We start from the raw sequence: 26,124 nt of genomic DNA on the forward strand, positions 1-26,124 counted from the left end.
CCGGGAGACAACATACCTGGCGAGTTGGGTTTCATCGCCTCTGTTGGACTGACCTTCAGCCTCTTGCTCACTCTCATGCAGGTTCCCCTGTGATTCTTCCTCTGCAGGCTGTCCTCCAGTCTCATCCGCAAGTACTTGGAATCAGTTCCACAGCTCTACTGCTTCCGCTGGTGCAGAGTGGCGTCTAGTTCTTCTCCTGTCACCCTTTTCCAAGGAGTATCCTCTACTCCATTTTTCTTCACCTCAGCATTTCCCACTGCCTCATCTTGCTGTTGCTCTTCAAGCTTCTGGTCTTCCCTTTGCTGCTGTAGTTCCCCCATTCTGTCCAAGAACTCTTCGTGTTCTCTTATTCCCTGGAGGGTCGACAGTCGCCGCCCCAGTCCACTTACTTTTTCTTCCAGCAGCGTGATCACCTTGCACTTGTTGCAGGTGTAGGCCATGCTGTTCTCAGGCAAGAAAACAAACATGGCACACACCTGCAGGTCACCACCACTGGAGAGTCTTGTCCTTCCATGGCCTTTCCCTTTTTGTGTCTAGCTTTGTGATTGTTGTAGACTAGCCTGTGCCTGCTCCTTCACTCAGTAGAGGTTAAAAGCAGGGTCCTACTCTTGGCCTCTGTCTCCTTTGTCTCTTCTACCACTGCAACTACCCTGGCCAACTCCTGTTTGCTCCCCCTGCCCACTCGCTCTCTGGGAGCTTGCTTGCTTCTGTAGTCCCAGGACCAGCTGGAGCAGCTTGGTCTGCTCTGCTCTGCTCTGCTCAGGTGGGAGGCGGGAAACAGCCATAGAACATCCTTCCATGCTACCCTTCACTGCCGCCTCCCCCATTACTGCCAAGTCAGTCACTCACCGAGGACTTCAGAGCGAGTTGTGGGCACAGTGAGAGCCAGGAGATGTATAATGGGCTGGCTCCCTTCCCATCTGAACTAATCCAGAAAAGGGAGAACAGAAGCTATCCTGACCCTGCTGCTGCAATCGAACAGCAAAGTGAGCCAGGTGCCTTCAAAAATAGCAGTTGCTGGGGAGAGTACAGGATTGAAAGGAGGAGGGGGATAGGATGCCTTACACTGCATCAGGCTACTCTCCGGGCTGTAGTGACTCTCCTGGGAGTGTTTCTCAGCCCTAACTGGAGGAACTTCCAAACAGAAGGAACAGGACTTGGCGTACTTTGCACAGCCTGCCTGGAAAAAGTAGGAGTAACTCAGGTAGGAGTAACTTTGCATATCACTTAAGTAGGAGTAACTCAAGTAGGAGTAACTTTGCGTATCACTTAAGGCAGAATTAAAATACAAGCATTTTAATGGTTTTAGCAAGTTGTTACGAACCAATTTCCCCACTAAACCAAGATTACAAAATTTACCAATATTAGCTGGATAATTAAATAGTTGTATAGATAGATACAACTAATCAGACAGCATTAGTTATTGGCTAAGCAAACAAACTAAACAGATGGCATTATCTTGTTGACCTGCCATCCAGGTTTTTAGAGGACACAGAAATGGTTAAAGGCGTACAGCAGCCTTCCCCAATCTAGTGCCCTCAAATGGTTTGGACTGCAAGCCGTAACCATTGGCTATGCTGGCTTGGGCTGATGGGAGTTGAAGTTGGGAACATGTGGAGGTACCAGATTGACGAAGGCTGGCTTAGAACTTTGCACATACTGTAGCAGTGCAAACCCTTGCGATGGGCTTAGCTGGGGATTGGGCCCACTCCCTCTCTTTCCCTTTTCCAGCTGTTGCTCCATCAAAACGGGAAACATGTCAACTTGTTCTTTCAGATCGTGCCAACGGCAAGAACGCATCCTCTGTAAATGGCTAGAGATGAGACCAGGGGTCGAGGAGCAGGCCGATGTGCAACAAGTGCAAGGCAAGCTGGATCAGGTACAAATGTGAGGCCTTCCCGGTGTCACTGTGCAGAGGGGTGTTACATCTGCAAAGACCAAGAATGCAGGCCAGCCTTCCCCAACCTGCATGGCCATGCTGGCTGGGAATGATGGGAGTTGTAGTCCAGCACCTCAGGAGGGCAGCAGGTTGGGGAAGGCTGACTGGGCAGGCAGGCAAAAGTGAGCAGTGGCACAAAATAAACCAGAGTAGAAGTGACACTTATGTCCCAAAAGACACATGCAGCAATTGGCTTTGCAAGAAAGACTACTACCTGCATTTCCGCCCTCTTTTGATGGTTGTGGGTTGGGCACAGAATTTGATCTTTTAATTTTATTTTTAAAAGAGTTCTAGTCTTTCAAACTGAGCATAAAAGTTGAAACTGGGGTGGGTGCAGAGGGAGCAGTGTTGATTTAGTGAACCCTGAAAAGTTGGGAGAGTCTGCAGGCAGGCAGGCAGGCAGGCAGGCAGCGGTGAGGACCCACGGGGCTGCATTGTTCTACGTAGCTCTGTGGCCTTCCCTGTTCAGGATTTGCTTGGAGAAGAAAATGGTGGCCATATTTTTAAAGCATATCCAAGGAATGACTATGCTGAAGTTAGAATAGGTGACCAATTAGATTACTTAGTTGAGAAGGGCCTTAGTTGGTAGTAGAGTCCTCCAGTACCAAGAAAATCTAGTATTTTGGCATGTCCTGGACACTCTAGAAGCGCACCTACGTCAGGGCTTCTGTTTCCTCCTTGTCTCTCATTTGCAAGTAGGAGAAATCATGATTTACTTACAAGCAGACATACCAGCTTAGTACTTTGAAAACACATCTGCTTGTGAGTAAATTAACTTTATTTCATCACTACTCGTTGAAGGCCACCATTAATCCTACCACTTTGGGAAGCATTTTTAGGTCTCTTTCATTTGGGATTGGTTTGGCAACTAGTATTAAATTAAAGGCATGTAATATTTACTCTTTAAGCGGATATTTTATGCATGTTTCATTTATTGCTGCTCAGTGCCAGATTTTAGGATGGGGGAGGCTAGGAATAATTTCACAAAGGTACAGACTGCCGTCTCTTTCTCTTGCTGAGGTCTGAGCCAGACGGGCCCTCAGTCGCACAACTCTTGGCATTCCTGTCTTTTTGCAGCTGAAGGTGCAGATCAGCTCCCTCATGAACATGCTGGGAGAAGAGCGACAACTGATGCAGGCCTACATCACCCGTGTCGAGGACATTCGAGCTGCTCTTAACACCTAAATGTTTTGAACACTTGCTTGCATGATATGCAGGGGGATGGGGGGGTGTCCCTTGCTGTCGGAGGGGTCAGAAAAGCTGCCCTCCTAGTAGCCACATAAACACTGGCTAAGGCTGCAATCTTGTGCATGCATTGGAGTAAGTCCCATTGAATGTGGGGGCGGGGGGGGTATTTCTGCATAGACATGTATAGGATTGCTCTACACAAGTAATATGTCTCTTTACTGCAGTCAGATGCTTAAACTGTCTCTAAAAAGGCAGGCATGAGAAGTCATTTGTTTTTATTTTAAAACATTTGCAATTAATGAGTTAATGTCCGTAAGTTGTACATTTTGACATACAAAAATACTGTGCTACTGATACAGTTGAAAAATTAAATGGATTCTCCATGCAGGAGAAATTCATAGCATCACCAAGAAACCCCCTCCTATTTGTTTAGGGTCAATGTGACCTCCTGTGGCTCAGCAGCCTCCTCCCACTCTGTCATCTCCACAGAACCTGGCCCAGCACCAGAGGTCCCTCCAGGAGAACGCTTTTGTACTGAACAAGCCTGTATGGCTAGTCAAGTAGAGCAATGGGGAAGGAAAGCGCAAAGTGGCATTGGCAACACCGCCTCCACGGAAGTAGTTACTTAATTCCACTGGATTGATGGCGCTGGGCACTGCAGGCTGTTCCGTGTGCCCGCTCGTCAGGCAGCATTGCCTTTCTAGAAGCATTAAGATGGGAACTGTAACCTACCATTACATTCTAGGGCTAAACAGGGCAGGTTCTTGGTTGAGAAATCCACCTTTAAACCTGGCAAAGGAAGAAAGTCCAGCCATCACACAGGCCAGTTCTCCACCTTCCATCAGTCATGGCACAGAGAGAGCGGCACTGTCATAAGAAAGAACACCTGCCTTGAACGGCACATCTGATCGGGACGTGCTTTTTTCTGTAGGAGGCATCCTAGTCATGGTGTTCCCATTATTTTGACTTTTGTTATAACAGCCATCTCCATTAAAAGGAAGAGGCAGCTTCCTCTTGTGGCATGTGTGCAGACATGCGGCTAAAGCAAGAAAAGCATAATTTAAGGTGAGGGATGTGATTTAAAGGTAGACACTCCCTCTTGAGCCTCATCTGTGCACACAACATGATTTCTTGAGCTCAAGCCCAAATTCATTAAGAACACATCTGTTACAAATAAACGAATCTCTTCTCCCATGCCCCAGCTCTGGCACTAGTTGCCATGAATCCCCCTCCAGAAAAATAGCCTACTAAGTTTAAGACTCCTGTTGATACTGGTCTACACAGCAGTGCTTACATTTTGCCACTGAACCCATCTGAGCACGAACATGACGCTTGTGGGATGAGGCTTTAGAGCAGAATTCTTGAGCCCATAGCTTTGATTCATGGGCAAATTTTACAAGTTCAGCAAAGAGTAAAAAAAAGTAAATGCACATGAGTTGAAAAAGAGAATTACTCAGAAGTTCCCAAATGGTTCTTTAATGGTCTGTCCTATTGCAATCTGAGTTCTGCATATGTGCAATTTGTTTTTTTGAAGAAGTCCAGGGCAGACACGACCTTTCTACCTTCCTCAGGTCATGGCAACTTGGCAGTAGCTGCACAGAGAAGGGAAACAGACCCTAGGCGTTTTCAGCAGCAAGAGACTTCCCACCGCCTTTGCACAGAGAAATTAAATGTGTGCATTTTTTCATGTCCCAAGCTTATCAAAGGAGACTAGATATCTCCTATACAAAACAGAAAATATTAAGGCCCAGAATAGAAAGACAAAATTGGTTTGGAGTGAGCTAGAGCTACAGGTAAAATAAGTTTCCTAAAAGCAAAAAGTAACCAAGAACAATGTGGAATGTGGACACAGTGTTTGAGGTTTAAAATACAGTGCAAACTTCTACTTTAAAGGGAGACAGCCAGATTTTTAACAGGTATCCAAACAATGGAATTTCCAACTGAACTTGGAAGCGTGTATATTCACTCCACCTAATCTGTCCTTGTTTTGGCACCTGACTATTCAGGCTGCTGTGAAATATAACTGGAAAATATATGGAGGGAAAAGAAATGTAATTTCAAAATATGGTTATTCTGCTAGTATCCCTTGAAAGAAGAGAGTTTGCTGCTTTTCTTCCTCCCTTTGACTGCAGGGTTTACAGCACCTCGGCACAAACGTTACAGTTCTGTGCGAAAGCAGGCTGCCTGCAGAACAGTGGGGAGAAACTACTCTTACTGCCAGCACAGGGAAGAAGAAAAGCCACCCTGGTCAACATTCTTAAAGGCCACGATCCCTGATACATCTGCACCTCTCATGGTGGGAATGCACTGGCACACCCATTTTAAGAATAAGGGTGTTTGATTTTCCTCACTCAGGTCCTGCTGAGCAATACCCTACCCTAGAGAAACTTTTCCTTGTACAAATTGAGTCCCTGTTGCGTATAAAAGCCCGCCCACCCCACCTGGCAGTGAAGTCTCTAAAGAGATCCCAAGGCCTCTCCAAAGCGGATTTTCTGACCAGGCTTCACGTAGAAATTAAAGTCCTTTGGAGCCTCAAAGATCAGAACAATGGTTGAGCCCAGATTAAACTCTCCTAAATGTTCTCCCTTTCTCATGGAGATGCCTTCATGGTTGTTGTTACTTATGAAGCTGAAGTCATTGTATGAGCCTTTGCTGTAGCGGGGGCTGTTTGTACGCAAGTCCTGCACACACAGAAGAGAAAAGGACTGTTACTTGGGGATACCGGGGGGGGAGGTAACTTGTCCCTGCACTAGAGCTTGAGGCAGCCCCGCAAGGAACCCACAATGTTTTGTTACTAGCCCATTGGCTGACGTAGCCATTTGTGGGCTAAACAGAGGAAAAGCCCAGCCCATTTTTGTGGCACTCCCCTGCCTGGTCTGAATGCGCGACCCGGTGAGGGTCTGCTTGCAATACTAGCTCAATGGCAGAGTTGATGCCGAAGCCACACCACCCTGCTGCCATAATGCTTGGCCCCCTCACGTGGAGTGTCTGCGCCCCTGCCACCTTACGAGGCTGAGGTCACAAGCATCCCCAGGCTGTCAAGGGGGGCCAGGGCCCAGGAAAGCGGTGGTATCGCTCAGCTGTGCAAAAGGGCAGATCTGGGAACGGGGCACCTGCTTGCTGGGAACTGGCAGCAACAGATGGTTTTGCCAGTTGGGCGGTCCTCGGGAGCTGGCTTTTCAAAAGATACACAGCCACCGCCTTGTTCTTTGTGGGCGAGGAATCCCGTAAAGACCCAAACACCCTCCTGAGAATACGAAGCTGCCCGATACCGGGTCAGGCCATTGGTCCCTCCTGCCCAGTACTGTCGACGCTGGCTGGCAGCCATGGCTCTCCCGGGTCTCGCCTGCTACCCGAGAGCCCTTCCGCCCTGGAGAAGCCATAGGCGGAACCGGGGCCCTCTGCAGCCGGAGCAGGTGCTCTCCCTGCACTCCGGCCCCTCCCTGTGCAAGAGGCAGACCGCCCGGATCCAGAACCCGAACCGAGAGCTGAACTTTCTGGGGACTTGAGCTACTTTGGAAGCTGAGAGGGAGAGACAGTAGCAGCTAGCTTTACTTGGCTGGTTCTTTTGTTAAAGCATCGCTCCGCTTCCAACCTGGATTGTGGGAGTACACATGACAGCCGTGGCCCCTCAGAGTATTGCCACTGCCTACTAGTAAAGCAAGATTTCAACAGGCCCCACTCACCTGGTCAAAATAGATGCGGATTGAGCCCACGTTTTGGGCTCCTACTGCTGTCAGGGAAAAAAAGCCATGCTTCCAGTAGCCGCTGAGGACAACACGCTCATTGTGGCAAAAAAGTTCTTTGATCCAGCGAGCAACTCCGGGATTCACAGACATCAGTGAACCTGTGGGAAGCAAGGAGAGAGATGGGAAGAGCGTCGTCCAGCCGCTGGGAAGGATGAAGGCAGGCCCGGAGGCAGAGTCCAACCTTGCTGCATTAAGACACCAGAGGGTTCGGACTGGAGAGTGGAAATGGTCAAGAGAAAACATAAACCTTTATGAAAATCCCATGGTACCCTCAGATTGAAAGGGCTGGAATTATTTTATGGCATGGTAGCTGTAAATGAAGTCAGACTTCCAGGAGAAAGACGTAAAGAAAGAGGGTGGGGTGCAGTAGAGTGGAGAAAAAAACCAATTACTCTTATGAACGTGATCACCACTACTTCCCTGTTTAAAAACCTGCAGAAATAAGAATCTGAGAAGCACTTAGAGATGGCACCTCTATTTTTTAAAGGTAAATTTGTTGAAGAAATTCAGGACTTACTGGTGAATTTCTATTTTTCTCAAGAGAAGGGACAGCCAGCACTAGGAAAGACCCCCTCCTGTAGTGCCAGGAAGGCAGTACCTAGAATTCTGCGTCCTGTCCCCCTCAGCCCCCAAACACTAAAGCTGATCTTCCATTAAGAGACAGAAACAGCATAACCACCTACAAGGAAAACCAGAACTATGAAATAGCATTGAGAGCACGATTTGTGCAATGCACTGGATGCACACCCATGAGGACTCCCATCCCTTGAAGTAAAACATAACCTGTGGCTGAGAGAAGGGATACAGCCAACTGGCTTCTCTGGGGCCTCAAGGAGAACAAGGCCTTGCTTGAGAAGGGCTGGACACACCGGAATGGTCCAAGGATTAGCGACCAAGAGGTTCACTAGATCCAAGAACCAGGGATAGTGAGGCAGAGGGATACCACTTCTGCCTGCTGTTCTTGGGTTGTTCACAGCACTTGTATGAGTGAGAGAGGCAAAAATGCACAAAGCAGGCTTCAAGCCCTGTCTGATCTTAGTGTGTCCACCAGCTCTCTTCCTCATCGTCTTAGTAATCTTCCCCCAAATCTTTGCAACCTATTGTTCTCCAGGGTTGTAAAGAGGCCCAGCACTGGAGTTACAAATCAGATCTTCAATTTGTCAAGCAATCCTTGGTTCAGGAACCACTCTGCTGGGTCCAGGTTCTGGCAACTGACTCAGTCAGCTTAAACACTTGAGGACACCTGTCAGAGTTCCACCTTGATCATCTTCAGACGAGGCTCCCAGGAGAACAAAATGGTTGCTTCTTTCAGTAGGAATTTCAGTCTGGTGCCTCCTTGTTCACTGATAAATGCTTTGGGCGGCCCTGATGAAGGCACGGAGTCCCTATACCCTTAATGCAAAGCAGGCCAGCCCTAGCATTACCGCTCCAAGTTACAGGAGGGTTATATCTGCTTCTCCTGAGCCGCCCAGAGACCCAGGCCCATATGCCCTTGCAGTGGGCACCCCATCTGCTCAGGCTGACATCTGTACTGATCATTGCCCAAGGTGGATCAGCGCTGCCCAAAGCATTTATCAGCAAACAAGGAGGCACCAGACTGAAATTCCTACATGAAAGACCCAGCACACCAAAACTAGGATTCCTATCTCTGAGTTCAGACTGCTGTCATTTTTCCCTGAAACCTGAGTAGAGAGGTCTCCCCCAAGGTGGGGGACCATCAATCCCCAGCAGTCTGGCTAGCGACTGGAGGCGAGACCTGGGCTAAGCACCTAGCCAAAACATCGGGGTTCTGTTCAATGTCTGCCATTCTGGTGAAGACTTTCTCACGCTCAGTATTTGAAAATTCCTTCCAGATGAAAGTCTCTGAATCCCACAGAGAAGGATTCAGAGTGCTTTTCATTTGATTGATTAGGAAGCTACAGTTCTCATAGAGTCATCAAGGTCAAGTTCACATCCTGCATGCGTTTCTACCTGGACGAGGCTTAAATGAAGAGACCATCCAGGTATGTGTAAATATGTGTTCCCCCCAGACAAAGGAAGAGCACGGAGCTGGAATCTGCACTCCCCATAGCAGGAACACAAAAGAAATCTGCAGCTGCCCTTCTTGATTGGGATATGGAAGCAAGCTCAGTTAGTTGGTTGAAGCGAGACGTTTGGGGCTAGCCAGGATTGCACAGAAGATCTCCACCCGGCACATGCGTTCGGCCAGAAATCAGCTGGAGTCTGATGTCCAGCCTTACTCGTGTGTCTCTGTTGTACTTTGGTATGGAAGGGAATATAGGGAAACCCCTGACACCCTGCTGGAGAGGAACTGCTTGCTGTCAGATGAGCAGTAGCTTTGAGGTCCTCTGACGTTTAAGCATGTTGCTAGAGGCTGGAACTGGAAAGAACCTGTCTGCTGGATGTCTTCTCTGCTGACTGAGCTGGATGGGACAAGGAGGGGGTCCCTTATTTACTTGAGCCCATGTTGACTTTCCCTGCCCCTGCCCACTCCCTGAGGTTCGCACAGAGAGCAGCCAAGCAAAGGCCAGAAGTGGCTGGGTGGGTACTTTCTTCTTCCATCACAGAGGATGGGTGGGACAGGAGGCCACACCAACTCCTCAGGCTCCTCACTGTGGTTAGAAGCCCAACAAGTCTCCAAACCACAGTCCTTCCCACACTTCATAAGGACAGATGTGCGATGTGATGTTGCAAGGCTGTTTTCATGCCCTCTAACATGCCAGGGGGGCATTCCCACAGCCAAGGCAGAGCACACAGGTCACCGCTGCACAAGGCCTGGGTGGAGCCTGGTGCCTGTCACGAAGGTTCCTGTGCCAGAGTAGCCCAAACACTCTTCACAGTGGTATCTGCCAAGTGGGAAAGGCTGTGGTGGGGAGGCCTCCTTCATCCTCAGAATCAGGCTGTCTTGGGTGTCACCTGGGCAGGGCGTTCTCATCTGGCATTCCCCCTAGTGCGTGGTTTGCTCTTTTTTGTTTCATTTTTTTCAGTAAACAGAACTCTCTGAAAATGGGAGCCCTGCAGGAGCCCAACGACATGCAAAGGAGGCAGGAAGCTGTTTGACGACGGCAGGTTCTGGAGACTGGCTTGCAAGCCCCACAGGCCTTTCCCAATCCTGGTTGTCCTCCTCCCATCAAGGAGAAAACAAACTTTCTTCCAAAATGTGCAGAATATTTTAAGTGAATCTATATAGCTGCAGCATTTAGTGTATTTATTCTGGAAAGTAACTACTGGAAGAATAGAAAAACACTTCTACTTGGTACACTACTCCTGCTTTCTTGCATTTCTTGTAGGCTGAAGGATGGCAAATGAACCACTAACCATCAATCAATCGATGATATCCAGTGCAATATCTCCCCTCGTTATATGGGAAAGTAGGCCTGATGAGGCCTTGTAAGTAGTTTGGTTCAGGTGAGGGGCCTGATGGGATTGACAGAGAGTGTATGTGTCTGACCTGGGGAGGCGGTGGGCTCGCCCACGCTGGAGGCGTGCAAGACGAGGCTGGACAGTCACCTGTCAGGGATGCTCTGACCTGGATTCCTGCACTGAGCAGGGGGCTGGACTCGACGGTCTTGCAGGCCCCTTCCAACCCTGCTATTCTATGATTCTATGACCATGAGAAGGTAATTGTAACTTGCTCAGAAGCAGGAAATTCCTATCCGCCAAAGTAACTCATCCCTAAAGATAAGAAGGCCACTGTGCTGATAAGACTGTTGCTGAGTACTAATTGGTTTCTGAGCATGCGCAGTGTGTTTTCTTTGTTCTCCAACTTTCAGTCTGAATAAATGCATCCTGTTTCTTTTATTTGGGAGAGACACAGTTTCGTCTGTCTCTCCCACGGCCATGACATGCTTTAATACATTTCTGACTGTTCGACCTAACCTGCCTTGGATATTTCCTTAACATATGTGTTATCCCTCCTCTACCAGACTGTGAATTTAACAGCATGAAAATGGTCCTGGCAGGGTAATGCAACATGGCATTTTCTCCAAGATGTCAGAATCCAGCTATTTCTTGACCCGATTTTCCAATGCTCTTGTGACAGCAAAGGCACCATCTGGCGGTGACCTCACCCCTGCTCCTACAGCGGCCTCTTCTGTGCATTAACCCTCACTCACATATTAAACAACAGTCCCCGGTCATGTTAACCCACACTGTCCACCTTGCAGCAAGCCATGAGCAGAGAGCAGGACTGAACACTGCCCAAGTCAAGCGAGAGTTTAGCTTAAAGGAGTAGCCTACCTTTAACAGTTGAACAGAAGGTACCATTTATCCTGTAAGAAACAAGGGAGCTACACCAGTAACAGGGAAAGTGCAGCCACTTAATGAATAATTCATACTTACCCATAGTGCTATGAAATCCAGTAACTGATCATGAAGGGCGGTGACGTGGGTCCTTCCACATCACTAGTTCTGCCCATGCAGTGCCTTCATGCACATTTGCAGAGCGGTCTGGGGCTGTTAACTGAGTGTGAATTCGTGTTTGGAAATACATTTTATGCTATCCCACTGATAAGTATTATTAAAATGCAGCGTGGATGAACAGCACACTGCTTGTGCACCTCCCGTCTCCAGAAACAAGGCCTACCTGGGAAGTGACGCCGGTGAGAGACTTTCCAGTCAGTGGGTGAGTGGAAACAGTGGTAGTCTCCCGGTGCCAAGTAAATCACACAGTGATAGAGCTCACTGCTGTCTTTTGTGACCAGCTGCTTTTGGAACGAGTCACGGCAGGAGGCTGGAAGACACCAATGGAATAAACTAGCTTTAGAGGCTTATGCGCAATACACAAAGGTAGGGGGAGCACTGCAAGCTGCCCTGGATCAGCGTTGTGCGCTGGCCGACAGCAGCTGTCGCGGGGTTTCAGCAGGAGCCTTCCCCAGCCCTACCTGGAGGTGCTGCCAGGGATTGAACTGGGATCTTCTGCACGCAAAGCAGGGGCTCCGCCAGTGAGCAATGACTCTTCCACCTTAGAGAGCCCACAGCAAAAGCCAGTCACTGGCTTTGTGATATTCTGCTCAGAAGAGCCCTAAGCATGTCGTTTAAAATATGACCCAGTTCCCAAATGCCACACCAGTCCGACTGCTCCAAAAATATGGGGGTGAGAGAGACTATTCAGTACTTCAGTGTCTTAGATGCCAACATTTTATACCACTTTTACATTAACAAAAGGACTCCAAACCTCTTCACGCAAATCCAAATCAACCCTTCATTTCAACAGAAAAACTGGCTGCATTTTTTTACTACCACCATCACAGGAGGCAATTCTTTCTTGGGCAAGTACTAGTTTGGGGTGGTTATAAAAACAACAAGACTACTTCAGGCCGCAATGACAAGGTCTCCTTGGTTCAAGACCTTGTTGCAAGTGAGGAGCTGACTCACGAGGAGGAGTTAGGAGTGCCCTGTTGTACACTGCCTGGCAGAGGGGAGATGCCGTGATTAACGATGACCAGAATTAGAGATATCTGAGAGCATAAGAAAAGCCCTGCTGGAGCAGGCCAAAGGCCTCCCTAGTCCACAGTGGCCAACCAGAAGCCTCAGTGGGAAGCCCACAAGCAGGACATCAGTGCAACAGCCCCCTCCTGCTCACATTCCCCAGCAAGTGATGTACCTAGGCATACTGCCTCCAGTGCTGGAGGCAACATATCCCCAGCATGACTACTAGCATTGATAGCTTTATCCTCCATAAATCTGTCTAATCCCCTCTTAAAGCCATCCAAGTTGGTGGTCAAGACTACATCTCATGGTAGCCTATTTCCTACTTTAACTATATGCTGTCCTTTTATCTGTCCTCAAATCTCCCACTATTCAGCTTAATTGGATGACCCTAGGGCCTAGTATTATGTGAGTTTTTCTCCCTATCCACTTTCGCTCCACACCATGAATAATTTTATATACCTCCATCATGTCTCCCCTTGCCTTTTTTCTAAACAAAACAGTCCCAGACACTGTCACCATTCCTGGTTGATTTAACCACCCTAACTAATCTGAGGTCATCAGTAAACCAGGCCCCTAATTCCACTGCATTTACGAGCAAGTCGAAAAGCACCAGTCCCAACAAACTGAGAAGCAAAAGTCGGAGCAGGGCCTGGGAACACGTGGCTCTCCAGAAGCTGGTGGACTGCAACTCTGATCAGCCCTTGACAGCATAGCCAATGATGAGGAATGATGGGAGTTGTAGTCCAACAACATCTGGAGGGCCATGCGTTACTCATCCCTAGGCTAGAGCATTGGTCACTGGTCTTCAGGTGGTGGGTCAGGACCCACTACTGGGTCACAGCCTGAACTAAAGGGGGTTGCACCACCACCATAGAAATATATGAAACGAGTTTCCCAAATGTTATGAAAGCAGAACAATCCTGAAGCTGTTCAGGAGACCGTGCCAATGCATACCTCCACACCGAAAGGTAGCCTCAACTCTCTGTTTCCATGGAAATGGCCAATGCTGTTCAGTCCCATGCCTAAGCTGCATCACTTCATCATCACAAAACATCCCATTGCACACAGGAAGCTGCCTTAGATCGGTTCCTGGTCCAGTACTGTCTATTCTGACGGAAATTGAACCTAGCACCTTCTGCATGGAAAGCACGGGCTCTATCGCTGAGCTCTAGGTCTCTAGATGAGGAGGGGCAGCCTTCTGACAGTGGCTCCGATGACCCTGTGAATTCAAAGAAAGGCAGGGGCCAGCTAGCTCAGCTAATTCACAATTAATTCCAACCTAAAGAGGCTTAAACAGAACAGGGCACAAATTTAGATTGCAGACCAGACAGAAGAGGAACTGGAAGAAGACAGAAGCAATTACAGGGCGGAAGAGGGAGGGGCGCATTTGTCTCTGCGCCCAGCCAACGGACAATGAAGCTGCTATGCTGCAGCCAGAACTCCGCAGACACCAAAGCTGCTGAAATGACGCTGGGCCCAGAAGTCGGGGGTGGTGGCAAGGAGAGGCTTACCGGGCTTGCTTTTAGGGTTTCCTTTATTGGCATGAGGACCCAGGAAGGACTCCAGGGAGTAAGTAATGCCTTTTACTTGCTCCACTTCACAGTTCTTCACTTGTCCAAAACTGAGGATCTTACCATCAGATGGGCTGATCTACAGGGAGCAAACAGCAAAAAAAAAATAAAAAAAATCTTATGGTGCCATTTCCCCTCTTCTATTCAGTAATTACAACTATTATTAATATTCAGCTTATTTTGTTCTGCTTTCTACAAATGCAACCAAAGTAGTGGACAAATATAAAACAGAACAATAAAAGTCAAACTAAAAATACAACAGCAAAAACAACAAGCAGCAATAAAATAGCATAAAACAGATTAAAACTGTAGAAATAATACACCATATATGTTTTGTCTGAAACAAAGTTTCCAAAACCTATTTAAAAGTGGGAAGTTAAACTATGGAATTCGCTACCACAAGGCGATGTGATGGCCACCAACTTGGATGGCTTTAAAAGGGGATTAGAGACAAACTCGTGGTGGAGAAGGCTATTGATGGCTGCTAGTCCCGATAGCCACACGCTGCCTCCAGTATCAAAGGCAGCGTGCCTGTACACACCAGTTGCTGGGAAACACAAGCAGAGGGCGCTACTGCATCCATATCCTGCTTGTGGGCTTCCCAGAGGCAGCGGGTTGGCCATTCCCTGAACAGAATGCTGGGCCAGAGAGGCCTTCCATGTGATCCAGCATGGTTCGTCTTTAGGTGGAGGGCATCACTTTTCTGCTTGGACTCTTGAAGGCAGGCTCAGAGGCAAAGCTCCTCCAAAGACACAACACAGACCACTGGTCTCTGCAACTTACCACACTGTGGATGCCACAGACAGGCCGGGCCTGTGGCTTCAGCTTCCGTCTGAAGAACTCACTGAGGTTCCTGTAGTGATGCAGGTCTTCCACAGCTGCCTCCTTCATGTTGACACCAAATGTCCAGATGTACAGGCTGAGGACAGGCTTCCGGAGCCAGGTGGGCAACTCGACATTGTTGAGGCGTCCCCAAGCTCGGGACAGTAGTCGCGTTGGCACCGATTTGTACAGGGAAACCTAGAAAGGGGGGGTGGTGGAAAATGAGAGCTATTTTCACAACAGTCTTCATCTAATGTAACACCTGCCCACCCAATATAAGATATCAAACAGCCCCCCTCCTAATCCATCCTTGGCCTGACACCTTAAAATGCACAAAATCAAAGGTGCCAAGGAACTGGGGGGGGGGGGGATTATTGCCCACCCTCTTCCTCCATTGACCCAGGTAAGAAGGCTGGATATAAACACAAGCAAATTAAAGGCTAATTAGTATGATGGTATTTTATCAAAATGACCACCTCAGCTTTCTGAGTTAACACTGAAAGGCCCCAAAACTCATTTATCTGCTCACAGAATGAAAACCACTCCCAGACACAAAAAGACAGAGCAACGAGTGGCAACACCACACCCGTACACAACACAGATGGAGGGCTCCTAGCACCACCAAGGAGATCGCATTCCGCAGCTATTTTGCCTTTTTCTCCTCAAAGGACTTTCCATGGTAAGAAAAAAGACTGAGGAAGTGGTGAGAAAACTGCCCCACCATAAATTACCCGAATGAGGCAGGGAGATGACATGGCAAAAGCCACATCTGGAAACACCTTTGGTCTCCGGAATGGCTCAGGGCAACAGATTAACAGCAGTGGCACTATCACTCCTCTGCCCCACAACCTCCCTCTCCTCAAGCTCTGTCTTCTGACTGGCCAGACATGAGGGACAGTAGTGTGGAGGCTGCAGCAGGATTTGCTCTCGCCATTTCCATAGGAGACCACAGCACTGCTTGAGAGGTTCTTACAGGTACTTGCCTGATCCTCATAGACCAGAAGGGGACAGAGCAGGCCAACTCCAGGGGGATGCCCACCAGGACCCTTTTCTACTGTCACCTACTTCCTTCTTTGTGGCGATTATTTGGGCTTTCTTTCTCTGCTCTTGCAGTCCCAAAACTAGCCAAGGCCTCCTTTCACCTGAGGGACCAGGCCTGCCTGGCTTGCATGGCCCTGCCTAAGAGAATGAGTGGGAGGAGCCACCCACTCAAGGATATCCTCCACCAACATTCAGTCCAGCATTCCTTGCTCTCCCATTATCATTGCCTGAGCTAAAGGAGAAAGCTTGCAAATAATGTCTACACGCTGCGTTCAAAGGCCATTGGCAGCCTGGTCCGATCCCTGGCTGAACAGCTTAGCCCCACTTGCTGCTACACACAAGAGGAATCACAGGCACCCCTTTGCTGCAGCTTAGGAGCTGAGGCAGACCTTCATTAGAAGGGGCAAGAGACCAGTGGTGGCCCCTTCCACCCCAAAAGAGCTCTTTGGACAGAGAAGCTGAAGGGTTTTGCAGCAGCATGGGCAGCTTTAGGGGCAGCCGAGACCTGCCCCCAGAGCAAGGGGACAAGGGCTACTCTTGCACTAGCATCCAGAGCTTGGTTCTGGAATCCTGTGCTCAGCTCCAGCACCATCAGCTTCTTTCTGAACAGACCATTTTGCATTAACCACTCTGTCAGTGTCACCGCGATTGAAAGACTGGCAAGGAAAGTGTTGCTTGTGAAGTGGGATGGGTTGTAGGTCAGAACTGGGTGGGAACAGATTAAAGAGTTTTGGGATAATCTGTAGTTAGCAAAGCCCGGTGAAATTGCTGTAGCTAATTGCTTTATATCCCCAGTGCCATTCCTCTTTAAGAAGGTAAAAACAGTATCTGTGGAGAAAATGAGAGAAATGGCAGGGACTTTAGAAGAGCCATAATGTTCTCTGTAAGCCATAAGCAAAAAAACCCAAAAGGGGGTGGGGGAGAATAGGGAAATACAGGAAAAAATAACAGGGGCATCTCACACTAGCCAGAATAAATTTGCCAAGAACACATTTTGGCAAGTAAATATTTTCCTCTTTGATAAGAATCTTGCCTATTAGATCCATCCTAAAATCACACACAACATAATCCCAACTTTAATGCCCTAATGGGGTGGGTCCAGCATATCTCAAGGAAACCTCCTCTCGTGAATTTGCCTGTGGGTTCCATCCAACATCTGGAGACCTACTTATTGTCCCTCCCTCTGTGCCCCCAAAACACACCGACGCTGCCTGAAATTCACAGTGCATCCTAACAGGACTTCCACTGTGCTATCACCCTGCCTGATTCACAGAATTTTATGGAGGTGGTTGGAGGTGTCCAGACAAAATCATGTTCTTGTTTGAAATTGTTGTACATCGCCTAGATGGCTTTTTAGCAGATAAGGTGAAATATAAATGTTAATAAATAAATAAATCTTCCATTCACAGCCCTCCCATGTTTTCCCACCTCTTCTTCCATCTCTTTCCTTCCTGCAGAAAATCTGCTAAGGAAAAAGAAGACGGGATTGCTGCACAATGCCTTCTTGATTCTTAGCTCTCAAAGCCCTCTGTCTGAAACACCCACAGCAGGTGTTTCAGCATGAGACGGGGCTTTTCCCACCGTAGTTGCTTAAGTTGTGGAACTGAGCCTGCCTGCTCAATGCTTCAATAAGCAGCAGTAACGTGGATTTTAAGAAGGCATTTAGGGCTGCGTAATTTGTTTTCCATTCTTCCTGATATGCTGGTGGTCTGGTTTGTTCTTGTTCTTGGCCAAGTTTAAATTTGTTTTTATTACAGTTATTTTATTAACAAAAGTTGTTGGCTGCTTTGAGGGCTGTCCAACAGAAATGAAGGATATAAATGCTTTAATAAAAAAGATACACTTCAGTCAGACGCTGGAGAGAGTTCCACATAACATCCCAGAAGCAAGTAAGAGGGGCACCCAACTGATTGAGGATCCCATTCAGAGTAGCTCTTAAATATATCCTGTTGGCATGGAAGGAAGGCGGCAATCACCTGGTGGTGGCCCTGCAGCTGGCGCTATTTGGCATTTTTATGCCTGGGCCTGGAGAGCAGCACAGATAGGGATGGCGGAGAATTCCACCACGGATTTCAGTGAGGCTGAATGCACTGGCATTCGGCCCCCCAAAATCCGTGGCGGAACAGCCTGCCACCCCCCGCCCCCCCCGGATCCCCCCCGGGACGAGACCTGGGGCAGATGTTCCAGACGGTGGCGGCTCCAGCGGCGGCGGCGGCGGCTGGTCTTCTGACCGGCTGCCACGGCCGCCACTTGCAGTCTGGTCTTTTTTTTTTTTTTTTACCCAGATGTGATAAGCTACGTAAAGACTTACATAGCCTATCACATCTGGGTAAAAAAAAAATAAACGGCGTACGCAAATGGCGGCAGCTACGGCGGCTGCCATTTGCATTCGTTATTTTTCGCTGTTTTAGTCTACGTAAATATTTATGTAGACTAAAACAGCGAAAAATAAGGAACGCAAATGGCGGCCGCCGTAGCTGCCGCCATTTGCGTATGCGTTTTTTTTTTACCCAGACGTGATAGGCTACGTAAATATTTACACAGCCTATCATGGCTAAATACAGGGACGCGAACGGCGGCGGCTACGGCAGCCACCATTTGCGTCCCTGCTGCCCAGCGGCCGGATGTCCCTGCTGGCCAGGCAGGACTCCGGGGGGAGGGACGGGGCACCTCCCTCCCCCCACTGCGAAGCAGATCCACGAAACGGTAAGTGACTTTCATACATCCCTAAGCACAGAAGCACACCCCCACTTCTGCCATCAACCAGGAGGCCAACAGGCTGTGGGGAGGCTGTGCCCCCTGCCTCCCAGGGTTAACCTCAAGCCGAGGGGCGGGGGAGCCCACCTGGCCCCATCCATCAGCCAGAGAAGCAGCAGCTGCAGGAGGCTTCCCCCCTCCCTGCCAGAAAGAACTCTCCGCTCCAGCTGACATGCGTCCTGGGACGGCAGACACAAGGAGAAGGAACACCAGCAAGGAAAGAGCAGCTCGGCCGCACGGAACACAAACCCCTGCTCATCACACTGTTCCGGCCTTAAAGGATTGATCGCCCCCCTCTGCCATTTCCCTCCACTCTCCTTCCCGTGAGTGTCCTGTCTTTTTAGTTTGTAAGCCGATTGGCAAGGCTTGTCTCTCTTTTTTTGATTGACAGGAGCCACTTCAGAAGACAAGCGCATGTTTTTATTATTATTATTATCAACAACAACAACAATATAAGCTTCTGGGAATGAGTTGTAGACCTGTTTCTTCGATATAAGATGGTTGATATGATATTGAAATGTAAGGTTGTTTATTAAACTGTAAGATTGTTAAGGTTATAGATACAGTTTTTAAAACAGAATGGCATCGGAGACCGGGGGTATTGGAGTTTACACTTAATTCTTTAAACGGGGGAAGAGGGGGAGGGAAGGGGAAAGAATCTTCTTTTTTCTTCACTTCCTTTCCTCCTCCCCTTTCCTTTTTTTCTTTTTCCTTCTCTTTTTGTTATTGTGGTGTCCTCATCAGAATATTGTATTGTTGGGAAATGGTAGCATTGATCAGGTTGTTGGTAATTTTGGTATTGTTTATTTCATTTATAAATATAAAATAAATAAAAATATATTAAAAAAAAGACAAGCACATGAAAAGAGAATAAAACACAGCAAATAAATACATGAATCCATGAGATGGATGAATATCTGGGGGCGGGGGTACAAAACTGAGAGGCACCGGTCACCTAGCCAACCGGTCACCTAGCCAACTGTGGTGAGTAAAAATAACTTCCAGGCAGCCAAAAAGGGGAGCTTTGCTAAACTGGATGAGAGTTTGTTCATTTTTTTCTGACGCAACAGAGTGTCTTGCATGCCATAATAAATTCGTGAGTGTTTTAAGACTCCTTGTGGGTTTTGCTGCACCAGATTAACATCGGTACCACTCCAGAAATTCTTATTTTCTGTTTCGGCCCACCAACATAGCACCAGTCTGTATGAGCATCAGGGCTAGTAAAAAATTATGTAGGCTACTAATATTTGTGGACTTAGTTGCAACAAAATGATAAATGGTAAAACTAGTAGAAATGAATGTGTGAAGTGTCTCCTATTGGGGAAAACAAGTTCTTATTTATAACTCAGGTTCTTTAGAACGGTCATCTATGTAGTCGCACATTTGGGTTCTTCACCTGTGAAAAGCCAACTCCAAGAACATTCTAGAGCTCTATCAGGTGCTCCTGACCCTCTCCTTGAGAGAACATTGTTAAAAATACATATCTCTGCACAGAAATACAGGAGGATGAGCTTGGTAGCCCCATCGAGAGCATCTGGGTTAAAATAAATGGAGCAAAGAATAACAGGAACATTGTGGCCAGAGTCTACTACCGGCTACCCAATCAAGAAGAAGACGAGAATGAAACTTTTGAAAAGCAAATGGTCAATGTTTCAAGGAAGCGTGATGTAGTAGTAATGGGGGACTTCCATTTCCTTGATATTTGTTGGGAGACAAATTCTGCAAAACATAGCCCCTCCAAGAAATTCTTGACTTGTGCTGCTGATAATTTCCTCCTACAGAAAGTAGAGGAAGGAACTAGAGGGTCAGCTAATCTTGACTTGATCCTAACCAACAGAGATGACTTAGTGGATAAAGTGGCAGTTACAGCAACTCTGGGGGAAAGTGACCATGTTATACTTGAGTTCTTGGTTCTAAAGGAAGCAAAAGCTGAGTGTAGCCAAACACGTACCCTGGATTTTACGAAAGCTGATTTTAATAAACTCAGAACAATAGTAAGTATTTATTTATTTATTTATTTCATGTATACCCCACCTTTTTTCCTCTTGCAAGGAACCCAAGGCGGCTTACATTATCATCCTCCAAGTAAAGTCCCATGGCAAGCAACTCTAATGAGAAAAGGAGTCCAAGATGGGTGGGAGCTTAAAAAAAAAGGAAATTCTAAAGGCACAATTACAAACAATTCCAACAAGAAAAAAAGGCAGAAGACAAGTTAGCAAGGGATGCTAAAAGCAACAGAAAGGCTTTCTTCAGATACGTGCATAGTAAAAGACAGAGGAAAGAAATGGTGCTTCAACTATTAAATAAGGATGGCAAAATGATAACAGATGACAAAGAAAAGCAGAGATGCTCAATTCCTACTTCAGCTCAGTCTTCTCCCAAAAGAGGGTCTATGACACCCTGGCAAAGGCAAAGTACAGGCTGAAGGGGCGGGATTGCAGCTTGAGATCGATAGGCAGATGGTCAAGGAACACCTAGTTACTTTGAATGAGTTCAAATCTCCAGGGCCAGATGAACTGCATCCTAGAGTAATAAAGGAACTGGCAGAAGAACTCTCAGAACAGCTGTCTATTCTCTTTGAGCAATCATGGAGGACGGGTGAAGTGCCAGATGACTGGAGGAGGGCTAATGTTGTCCCTATATTCAAAAAGGGCGCAAAGGAGGAACCTGGGAACTACAGACCACTCAGTCTGACATCAATCGCTGGGAAAATTCTGGAGCAGATCATAAAGAAATCCATCTGTAAGCGCCTTGAAAACAATGCAGTGATAACTCAAAGCCAATATGGATTTGTCAAGAACAAATCCTGCTAGACTAACCTGATCTCATTTTTTGATCAGGTCCTCCCCTTGTGGACCATGGGAATGCTGTGGACATAATATACCTCAACTTCAGCAAAGCTTTTGACAAAGTGCCCCAAATCCTGGGAAGTACTAGTTCCCCTCTACTCAGCACTGGTTAGGCCTCATCCAGAGTACTGTGTCCAATTCTGGGCACCACACTTTAAGGATGCAGACAAACTGGAGAGGGTTCAAAGGAAGGCAACCAAAATGATCAGGGGACTGGAAACAAATCCCTATGAGAGACTGAAAGAACTGGGCATGTTTAGCCTTGAGAAGAGAAGACTGAGGGGAGATCTGATAGCACTCTTCAAGTACTTGAAAGGTTGTCACAGGGAGAAAGGCCAGGATCTCATCTCGATCATTACAGAAGGCAGGACACGGAATAATGGCCTCAAGTTACAGGAACAAGATTCCGGCTGAACATCAGGAAAAACTTCCTGTTAGAGCAATACGACAATGGAACCAATTACCGAGGGAGGTGGTGGGCTCTCCCACGCTGGAAGCATTCAAGATGAAGCTGGACCGCCACTTGTCAGGGATGCTTTGACTTGGATTCCTGCAATGAGCAGGGGGTTGGACTCATTGGTCTTATAGGCCCCTTCCAACCCTACTATTCTATGATTCTATGAACTATCTGTGCGTGCCTTTCCACTCCGTTCCTTCATCGCTGACATGGCAAGACACCAATTCTAAGAAGTGAGTGACACAGTAGGGAAGTAGGGCAGGTTGTGTGAGTACACAGACAACCACTCAAAGAACATCAGTTACAGGTATGCAACCGGTTTTTCTTCCTTGTGTTCCTGTGTGGTCCCACATATCAGTGACTGGTAGCCAATATATCTGGAGGCGTACCCAGGAAAGTAAAACTCTGGAGGATAGCTGTTCAGTCAAAGGCTACACACGCTTTCGCATGTATGATGTATAACCACTGCAGAAAACAGTGGAAATGCCCTGGCCATGCTTCTAGTGGAATGGCCTTTCACACCAGCTAGAAAAAGATTGTTCTGCAACCTCATAGCAACAGTTACTGTGGAATAAAAGTCAAGCATCAACAAGGGCTCAACCTTCAAAGTTGACATCCCCAGTGAGAGGTGTAGAGTGCTGCTGGGCAGAAAGGCACCAAGGTTGACTTGGCTGTGAAGACATTCCTAGAGACAAAGCTGTAGACTGCTTCTTTTGGAGTCTCTCCAAAGTATCGTAAGTTCTGGAACTGAAGAGATCTTCCCCATCAAAGAGATCTTGGGGCCAAGGGTATGACATGACACCTCAACAACAAGCGAGTTAGGCCACATGAAGCAATACGGGGTAATAATGAAGGGGAAGAGTCCTGATGTGGTAAATAAGCTGCATCATTTCAGACCGTAGGTGTGGGATCACAATTTTGAATGTTCCCCATTATGGGGAGGGACCACTCTGCAATGAGAAAACCAACACAGCAGGAAGTGCTAGGGCCTGGGATAAAACAATTATCTCTCTGAGATAGCTGTGCACTTAGAATCATAGAACAGCAGGGTTGGAAGGGGCCTACAAGACCATCGGGTCCAGCTCCCTGCTCAATGCAGGAATCCAAGTCAGAGCATCCCTGACAGGTGGCTGTCCAGCCTCATCCTGAATGCCTCCAGTGTGGGAGAGCCCCCCACCTCCTTAGGTAATATAGAATCACAGAATCATGCTTGCAGGAGAACAATAAAAATGGCACCCTCCACCTGGAGGTACAATTTATTTTATCACCTCAGGATTCTACCACCTCATTCTGCTGCATATGTAAACCAGGTCCTGGGAGCCAGGTGGTGAAATAATGAGGATCAGTCTTATTGTATCGTATTCATATTCTTAAGGAATGGATTGCTGCATGTCAAACCTTAAATACTGGGCCCCTCTCTTAATTTGTTCAACAAGAGGCAGAGTTCTTCATTCAATGAAGGAGGAGTTGGGTCACCTCCTAGGCAAGGGTTCCGAAGCCCCACTGGAGACTGCAAAGTCTAAGCTTTCCCTCTCAAATCAAAAATCAGAGGCATGAGAATGAGTGGCATATATGGTTGACCTCCCCAAAGGATAAGAGGGATGGGAGAAGATTATACCATTATTGGATGAACCAGCATGGCTCCATCAGGAGGGAGAGTAATGGTGGAGAAGATGGTCTGTGCCACGACAAGTGGCACATGGCCCGAATTGGCATCACAGGTTCAGTCCTAAATTCTGGTTCCCGAAATACTGGCAGATCCTGATCATCATTGGTTTGGTCAGGAATGGGATCAAAGACATTGCCATTAGTCCCAGGATTTATGCAGAGGGCACAGCTGCTGTCATTGACATCAGACCAGATGGAGTTGGGGGGGGGGGGCAAGGAGATTGTAGCTGATTGCTAAGAGCGAATTATCATCTCAATGAACTACCAAGGCAGGGGCGAAGTGATCCAAACAGGAAGTAGTAGGCAGCACTCCTGAAAACAAGTGAAGTAGGACTATCTGCCTCAGAGGATTGTAGAGTTCACATTCCACCCAATACTTCTCTCCATGCCCATGACAGCTCAAAGGGCATCCACCTCTCTGTGGGAAGGAGGAGACACAATCCCCACAACACTCATGGGGACAAATCTGGCCTATGGTCCCTGTGTCCTTGGTCCCAGGAATGTGCCTGATTAGCTCAGAGGGATGAAGCTATCAACTATCATTCACCCATCAAAACCAGACAATGAGGTGGTGGGTATCGCTAAAGCAGAAGAGGAAGTCTTGCCTTCAGTCTCACTTCCTGAAGCAATGGAACAGCCTGGGGAGGCTGTCCTTGAGAAGTATAGGAGCTGCACTAGCCCATCTAGCATAGGTTCCTGTGGAACTGGGGTAAATATGTTCAGGACGGTATAATTAGGCACCAATATTTTAGGCTGGTCCCAAGACTTTAGGCTAGATGCAGAGCCTTGAACTGATGGTACAATGAGAAGGTCACATGATAAGCACAGCAAGACTTTGAGCCAGGCACCAAGACTGCAACTGCTGGTATGACAAAGAGGTTGAGATAATCCCTAAGATGATGTTTCTGCTGCTCCTTCAGTTCCTGGTGAGGATCAGCTGGAGCCAATGGGCCCTAAGGGAACATGTGGTCCCAATTCTTACACTCCTTGGAAAGCACCTTTGATGACTGCTTAGAACCTGAACTCTCAGAATCGGGCACTGCACTACAGTCGGTGGTAGAGAACAGAGCCACCAGAGCAGCTGAGAATGCAGCAAAGGTATTCCTTGGTGCTCACATACGGCTAAGGGACCGAGACCAAACAGGTATGAAGGCTGCTTCTAAGGGTTCCATTTCTAGGCAGGCTTCCCACAAGGAAGGGCTGGTGGTGGGAACTGCAGCCGCTGAAAGGGCTGGTGCTGTGCGAGGGTCTCTCCGTGCTCACAGGCTTCAGAGAGGCTGAGACCAAACAGAAATGTTCTTTAGCATTCACAGCCTGGGCCAGAGACCGTGGGGGAACATGCTAGGGCCACCGGGCAACCTGAGTTAAAAGAAACTGAAGAAAAAGGGGACATAGGGAGGCGGCTAAAGTTACCTTCAAAGAGGAACTTCCCTGAGGGGTTACCGCCACTACAGTGATCAGAAGAGGGCTGAGCAGGAAGGGACTCACCCCATCCCTCAAGGCATGTGCACACATGTAGCCAAAAGATTTCCACATGGGGGGAGAGCCCAAAGCACTTGTTCCTTGAGTCTGTGCAAATGCAGAACCCATTTATGGGACTGCCCAGAGTCCCCTATGCACAAATGCAGGAAGGAGTCTATCCCAGCAGCTGAAATGGCTCTGGGTGAACCACAAACAGCAGATATGCCCACTCCCCCTTGGCTTCTAAGGGGAGGGGTGCTTCCACAGAAGGCTTTTATCGTGCAATCACCCTGCCACATTCACAGAATTTTACAGGAAGCTCTGACAACGTCATCTTCCACTCATAACCCTCCCGTGCTTTCCCACGGCTTCTTCCATCTTTTTCCGTTCTGCAAATAATCTGTTAAGGAGGAAAAGATGGAATAGCTGCACAACGTATTTGGATTGGTAGCACTAGGAGCTGTCCATTTGGAAGTGCCCCAGGTCTGGATGTTTCTCCACATGACAGGCAAGCTCAATGCCCATTCATCAGCAGGGCTGATATGCTGGTGCTGTAATCCAGCCAGTCAGTGACTGCTCCCAAAGAACAAGAACCTGGTGGCACCTTAAAGACTAAAGCACTGATCATGCATAAGCTTTTGTGGGCTAGAGGCAACACCATAAACTTGACTCTCTATTTCACTGGCTTTTGATATAAGAGACTACCACAGCTATTCTTTTGGAATTACTCCCATATAACTAATCTCCCCCTTCTGCTGTTTTGAAAGTGTCTGGCTATTGGTGCAGCAATGTCAGGCAAGCAACAGTTCCTGGAGGAGCGGGGAGGTGTCCAGAGCCTGGTTTGCTCAGTGGGAGCTGCCTGGAACTGCCCCGTCATCAGAGCACAGAAATACCAGCCTCTCGCCACTGCCACTTAAGCCCTGAGTACAATGCAGTCAGTCAACCCATGCCCTTTCATCATGATTTTAGGGCTTCCCAGTGCTCTAATGAAAAGAGGTAAATGCTCCTATTTGTCTTTAAAAGAAAAACAGCACATCTTTTCTATCACTCATCAGAAAATCAGGAAAAAAAACAATGCAGCATGTACCTGAAACACTACAAGCCAAGAGGCAGAGAAGAAAACCGCTGTCAATATATGTCCTGATTTCTCAGACTGCATAATGATCATGAGGAGGCCAGCTCATTTTTA

General features: G+C 47.8%; 2 protein-coding genes across 24 annotated transcripts in view; one reads left to right on the forward strand and one right to left on the reverse strand.

Annotated features, from left to right (window-relative positions):
* Positions 1-4,533, forward strand: part of SFI1 (SFI1 centrin binding protein) — a 67,560-nt gene extending 63,027 nt beyond the window's left edge. For 19 of the 23 annotated variants that reach the window (XR_014785745.1, XM_084819826.1, XM_084819830.1 and 16 more), the window contains 2 exons: positions 1,777-1,879; positions 3,017-4,533. Coding sequence is in view for 18 of the 23 variants with exons in the window: in XM_084819826.1 (XP_084675952.1) it covers positions 1,777-1,879; positions 3,017-3,124 (211 nt within the window). In the remaining 5 variants the exon portion in view is untranslated. Of the gene's footprint in view, positions 1-107; positions 987-1,776; positions 1,880-3,016 lie in introns of those variants that run through there. The other 4 variants (XR_014785746.1, XM_084819834.1, XR_014785747.1 and 1 more) reach the window with 3 other exon arrangements.
* PISD (phosphatidylserine decarboxylase) overlaps positions 3,387-26,124 on the reverse strand; it is an 83,583-nt gene continuing 60,845 nt past the window's right edge. Inside the window, exons 5-9 of the mRNA XM_084819277.1 lie at positions 14,664-14,900; positions 13,821-13,959; positions 11,462-11,608; positions 6,814-6,974; positions 3,387-5,808 (exon numbers count right to left, since the gene is read on the reverse strand). Of these exons, the coding sequence (XP_084675403.1) occupies positions 5,584-5,808; positions 6,814-6,974; positions 11,462-11,608; positions 13,821-13,959; positions 14,664-14,900 (909 nt within the window). The 3' untranslated portion in view covers positions 3,387-5,583. The remainder of the gene's footprint in view (positions 5,809-6,813; positions 6,975-11,461; positions 11,609-13,820; positions 13,960-14,663; positions 14,901-26,124) is intronic.

This window comes from Heloderma suspectum, chromosome 13, assembly GCF_057233095.1.
Source record: "Heloderma suspectum isolate Gila_16-S chromosome 13, 16-S_ref, whole genome shotgun sequence".
Lineage (NCBI taxonomy): Eukaryota > Metazoa > Chordata > Lepidosauria > Squamata > Helodermatidae > Heloderma > Heloderma suspectum.